The following is a 6416-nucleotide window of genomic DNA, read 5'->3' on the forward strand; positions in this document are numbered from 1 at the left end:
AACAATAACCCTGTGTACGAGACAGCAAAAGAGACACTGATGTATAGAACAGTCTTTTGGACTCTGTGGGAGAGGGTGGGATGATTTGGGAGAATGGCATTGAAATACGTATAATATCATATATGAAATGAGTCGCCAGTCCAGGTTCGATGCACGATACTGGATGCTTAGGGCTGGTGCACTGGGACGACCCAGAGGGAGGGTATGGGGAGGGAGGAGGGAGGAGGGTTCAGGATGGGGAACACATGTATACCTGTGGTGGATTCATTTCAATATTTGGCAAAACCAATACAATATTGTAAAGTTTTAAAATAAAATAAAATTTTTAAAAAAGAAAGTGAAAAAATAAAATAAAAAATAAATAAATAAAATTTAGATTAAATAAAATATGAAGAGCTACAAAAAGGGTATGAGAGGTTAGTCAACAAAGTCAACAGTTATATCATTGTTTAGATTGTTTAGGTTGGGGGATATTTTATTGATAGCTTTTCTCTCTCTCTCACTCAGTTATCTGCTTCTCTCAAATTTATTAACCAAAGACCATAAATGACTTCTTAATGTAACTGTGCTTTCCTGGACTTAACTTTGAAAAGAATTAGATCCAGAACACAAATTATGCACCTGTTTCAGCAGTGTCATTAAGACACAAATGGCAACTTTGTAAACAGGGAAGTACAGAAGATTTAAAAAATATATTATTTGTTTTGCTAGAATTCATTATTTGTGTACTGCAGTACTATTATCTTGGAAATAATGGTAGATCCTGGAGACAGTATGGTCAAAAATCTAAATCCCATCCTCAAATTTAGTGAGAGAGATAGAGAAATAAGCAGATTATGACACAATGTAAAGAGTGTGCTTATAAGGTAAACAGATCAGAATCCCATGCTTACTGGCCTGCCTCTGTGTCTGTCATATTATTTTAAGGTGTAAATTTCCCTCCATTCCAAGTTTCTCTAAGATTCTGTAGTTTTGCTGCTGTTTATTTTTACTGTTCTTGATTTGAAACCAGAATGATCATTTAATGAAAAAGAAGATGATGACAACTTGAGAGTTGTTTTCTATCCAGAAGAAACAGATGCTTCCCATGCAATAGAAAAAATGAATTCAATATTATTTGCACAGATGGAATTTTGCCTTTGAAATTCCTTTGGGAGCAAGTTCTAACCAGGGCATTGTAATAGGACCTAGCTTTCCAGTACAGTATTAGTGGCAGAGGAATTCATGAAAATGTTTTCCTTGCTACTGCCACTGGAACCAATCTGAGACTTCTCTTCAAGACAGAAAATATTAAATTGCTGGATTTTAAAATATTTTACTTTCATAGAGCATGTGAAGAATTCCGTTTGGACTTTCCCCAGAATTCAGGTGGTGAAAAGGAGAGATGCTCTTGCTGAGTTTATTTAGATTGTGATTCAGAGAATGTAAGACAAGCAGCAAATCAGCAGAGACAAGGTAGGGATCAAGCTAGTAACGTCTAATGCTCACCAGGATTGAGGATTGGACAAGTGCAGCCTCTGTTAGTCCATGATTCTGGATACAGTGTTCGCTTTCCTCGTAAAATTTTCAGTTTGGTGGATTTTAAGACTTTTTTAATCTTCACGTTGACCTCAGCATGAGATCCTTTATCATGAGCTGATAAGATCTTTATTTTTAGCACTGTAGGAACACAATTCCAAAAGTAAAAATGAATAGAATTTCATACTACTCTTTGAACTTTGAACAACTTAGATATGCATTTCAGAGTATAATGGAAAAGTGAACTAGTGATTATAATGTGGAAATATGCTTTAAAAATCATTAGGGATTAAGAGGTACACATTTCTATGTATAAAATAAACAAGTTACACGGATGTATTTACAACACAGGGAATATAGCCAATATTTTATAATAACTGTAAATGGAATATAACCTTTAAAATTGTGAATCACTAGTTATACTCCTGAAACATATAATATTATATATTAACTATATATCTCAATAAAAGAAAATCATTAGGCTCATTGATTTTACACTAACTTCATCCAATCTATCTATATTAACTATCCTCTTCTTTCTTAGACATTTTCAACTGTTACTTCTTTCCATATCATTATGTTAAGAGAATATCAACCATTTGTCTACTGCAAATAAATCTTAAGCACATTCAGCTATCAAATCTAAAAAGAAAAAAGATGCACAGGAAGTAGAATTGTTATCCTGGCTTTTATTTAGATTCTGACTATATTATACTCTATGGCTGGCTTTGTGTAATGTTATGACAAGGAGCAAAACGTTATTGCCAGGACATATTTTACATAGTCTAAAGAGATTAAATATTATTGGTTACTTTTCTTCCCTGGTGTAAAATTCAAGCTGACTAGGATTAGGAAGCTGTCCTGTGTGATGGCAGAGCTCCAGTTTCATGATTCTATTATACTCTTCCATTTATGAAATGGATGTAGATAGGGATTATGTATATTTTGGGCTGTATAAGTTATGGAATAATAAAAGACTCAGACACTAGTCAATGATATGTCAGCAAGATAAGGCATCTTTAATATATTGAAAGTGAAAGTGTTAGTTGCTCAATCATGTCCAATTCTTTGCAACCCCATGGACTGTAGGGACTGTAGCCCACCAGGCTCCTTTGTGCATGGAATTCTCCAGGCAAGAATACTGGAGCAGGTTGCCATTTCCTTCTCCAGGGGATCTTCCCAACCCAGAGATTGAACCAGGGTCTCTGGCATAGTGGGCCTATTCCTTACCATCTGAGCTACCTATACTTAAGAATAAAGCCATTTAGAATTTAAAAATAGTAACAGTCTTTACTTAGGGTAATGACATTTTCCTTTGTCCATACACTTTATCTTCTGGGTATTTGAAAGGTAGAGGAGTAGACAGAGATGGCAGGGAAGAGAGTCAGGCAGAGAGCTAGTCTCAATGCCTTTCCAGTATATTTCTCCTTCCCTCCTACTACTTACTGAGCATCTAGTATGTGCAAGGAAATGTGCTGTGTGGTTTTCAAAAATCTCATTTCATGGGGAAGATGGCATCATCCCTGTTTTACAGATGAAGAAGTTTGGAGATGTTAAGCTGCTGCTGCTGCTGCTAAGTTGCTTCAGTCGTGTCCAACTCTGTGTGACCCCATAGATGGCAGCCCATCAGGCTCCCCCGTCCCTGGGATTCTCCAGGCAAGATGTTAAGCTACCCACCCAATAAACCAGAAATAAAACACACACAGGTCTGAATCCAAAGCCTGAGCTTTTAATCACTGTGAATACACTGCTTTAAACTGATTTCTGCTTAGTAGTACTACTGGCCAAGGAGTCATTTAAGTGGCTAGAGACTTTCCTTTTAGATTAATAAAATAAGAATCATTCATAGGAAAGGATTACATGTCAAGATTTTGTTGTTGTTGTTGTTGTCTGCCTCTTTTCCACATACTAGGATAACCTTGCTTTTGCTCTAAAAGCCTCCTACTCTCACTAAGACATTCAAAACCATCTCTATTAGGAAAATCTAGGTCAAGACCAGAATACTGTATTTACTACTGTTACATAAGACTAATGCTTTGATTTACTGAGAATGTCATAAACCAGGCCACTCATTTCCTTCAAAACTCTTTGTACAGGTAGTTTGAATAGATCCTTGGAAGCACTCATGGACTTCAGACTCACCATATGAGTATTTCATTCCACAGAATGCCTTGGAGTTTCCTAACACCTGTTCCTTACATTCACATTTACCTAAAGAAAGTAAATGAACATGGTGTTAGTAATTTGGAAACAAAGTAAAAAAAAAAAAAATCAGCAAGTAAATCCAAGTGTCATAACCTTTTAAGACTTGAGTGATTTGTACAATATAATCCATAAGAAACCATGAAAAGTCACTTAAAAGAAAACTATTTTAATTGAATTAGTTATCATCCAACAAAGTATTGATCTAAGAAAAATATAGAAAAGTAGAAACAATGATATATTTTAATGCTTGTAACTGATGTAGGTAGATACAAAGATGTAGGAAACATTGACATATTGGTTCTAGCTAAAGTTTCTTGAGAAATCAGAGCACAAGATTTGCAAGTTGAAAATCATAATGGGATTAAATAATGGGAAAGATAAATCAAAAGTGCTTAAAATGAACTATTGTGATTTGTTCAATAATACTGCTTATCATCCAAACAAAGCAGAGGATTGCTCCTGCAGAAATTGTAGCAACCTGAGTGGATACCTCATGGCCTTTGATGATTCTACCAAAGCAGGAGAGTATGGTAACTACCATGTTAATTGAAATCCAAATGCTAAATGAGCTACAAAAGCCTAATTGAACTCCAAATGCTAAATGAACTCCAAAACCTATTTGAACTCCAAATCGCATATCTTTAAAAATTTATTTATTTATTTGGCTGTACTGGGTCTTTTTCACAGTTGGCTTAAATCTCAACATTCAGAAAACTAAGATCATGGCATCTGGTCCCATCACTTCATGGGAAATAGATGGGGAAACAGTGGAAACAGTGTCAGACTTTATTTTTCTGGGCTCCAAAATCATTGCAGATGGTGACCGCAGCCATGAAATTAAAAGACGCTTGCTCCTTGGAAGAAAAGCTATGACCAACCTAGACAGCATATTAAAAAGCAGAGACATTACTTTGCCAACTAAGGTCCATCTAGTCAAAGCTATGGTTTTTCCAGTAGTTATGTATGGGAGAGTTGGACTATAAAGAAAGCTGAGCGCCAAAGAATTGATGCTTTTGAACTGTGGTGTTAGAGAAGACTCTTGAAAATCCCTTGGACTGCAAGAAGATCCAACCAGTCCATCCTAAAGGAAATCTGTCCTGAATATTCATTGGAAAGACCGATGCTGAAGCTGAAACTCCAGTACTTTGGCCACCTGATGCAAAGAACTGACTCATTTGAAAAAACCCTGAGGCTGGGAAAGACTGAAGGCAGGAGGAGAAGCGAACGACAGAGGATGAGATGGTTGGATGGCATCACCAACTCAATGGACGTGAGTTTGAGTAAACTCTGGGAGTTGGTGATGGACAGGGAGGCCTGGCATACTACTGTCCATGGGGTCACAAAAAGTCGGACACAACTGAGCAACTGAACTGAACTGGGTTTAGTTGCAACACATAAGATCTTTGCTGGGGCATGTGGGATCTTTCAGTTACGGCATGTAGACTCTTAGTTGTGGCATGTGGGACCTGGTTCTTAGTTGTGGCATGTGGGACCTGGTTCCCTGACCAGGGATCAAACCTGGGCCCACTGCATTGGGAGCATAGACCCTCAGCCACTGGACCACCAGGGAAGTGCCCTCCCCGCCACCAATGGCATATCTTATTCCTGAATGTAATGCTCTTCTCTTTAGTCCTTCAGCCTATAAGAACACGGGTAGGGAGGGACAACATAGGGGTAGGGGAGTGGGAGGTACAACCTATTGAGTGTTAGAGAGGCTCAAAGATGTATTGTACAACATGGGGAATATAGTGAATATTTTGTAATAATTGTGAATGGAAAGTAACCTTTAAAAATTGTATGAAAATAAAAAAGGGGAAAAAAGAAAAAAATTTTTTTAAAGAACAAGAATAGGTCTGTTATTTGAAAACCTTTTCTTGGCTGCTTTCCAGTACTCCCTTTTCATATGCTAAGAAATCAGACATTAAAATTTGAATAAATCTTTCTTGATTAGGCCTCAGCCCAGATGCGTTTTCTTAATAGAAATCTGGAAGAGGAGGAAAACCTATTTAGTTATACTGGGTTGTTAGAATATTTCATAAAAGAAGTATTATTTATAGTTCTGTTGTACTAGTTAAAGCCAGTTAAGTGAAATTTTCATCTGATGTTCTCCATCTCACAAGACGTGGTAGAAATTAAGAGTATCTTCATGTAATGCATTATATTCCTAGTTATGGAAACATGGCAGGTAAATAGGTAAACAAAGTTGGAGAATTTGAAAAACCATTAGAAAAATAGAAGAAATCTTTCAAAAGCAATTGTTCAAACATAGAATTCAGACTAAGTAGCATTAAGGCACAAAATTAACGGGAAAGATTTTTCCTTTTCAAATGCTAAAAAGATAGATACAACAACTTCATATTATCTAATCTTTCCTACCTTCTTGCCTGTTGTAAATTAAAGTAACACCAGTTAAGAAAATGATCTTAAGATTGTTAAGTGAAAAAAAATCATGATACAAAATTGCTGATATTGAGTGTTTCTCATATTTGAGTTCTTGATTCTTGAAAGGTCCATAATTCTCTAGGAGAATGCATTAAAACTGTGGTTTCTTAACTCTGCTCCAGCCACACTTGCCTCCTTGCTGTTTCTTAAATAAGCCAGGCCTAGCTTTCATGCGTTGGAGAAGGAAATGGCAACCCACTCCAGTGTTCTTGCCTGGAGAATCCCAGGGACAGGGGAGCCTGGTGGGCTGC

At 36.7% G+C, this 6416-nt stretch overlaps 1 protein-coding gene across 1 annotated transcript in view; it reads right to left on the minus strand.

The window, feature by feature from the left end:
* NTN4 (netrin 4) overlaps positions 1–6416 on the minus strand; it is a 134177-nt gene that overhangs the window by 5897 nt on the left and 121864 nt on the right. Inside the window, exons 8-9 of the mRNA XM_010836288.1 lie at positions 3661–3729; positions 1489–1659 (exon numbers count right to left, since the gene is read on the minus strand). Of these exons, the coding sequence (XP_010834590.1) occupies positions 1489–1659; positions 3661–3729 (240 nt within the window). The remainder of the gene's footprint in view (positions 1–1488; positions 1660–3660; positions 3730–6416) is intronic.

This window comes from Bison bison, unplaced genomic scaffold, assembly GCF_000754665.1.
Source record: "Bison bison bison isolate TAMUID 2011002044 unplaced genomic scaffold, Bison_UMD1.0 scf7180017864062, whole genome shotgun sequence".
Classification (NCBI taxonomy): Eukaryota; Metazoa; Chordata; class Mammalia; order Artiodactyla; family Bovidae; genus Bison; species Bison bison.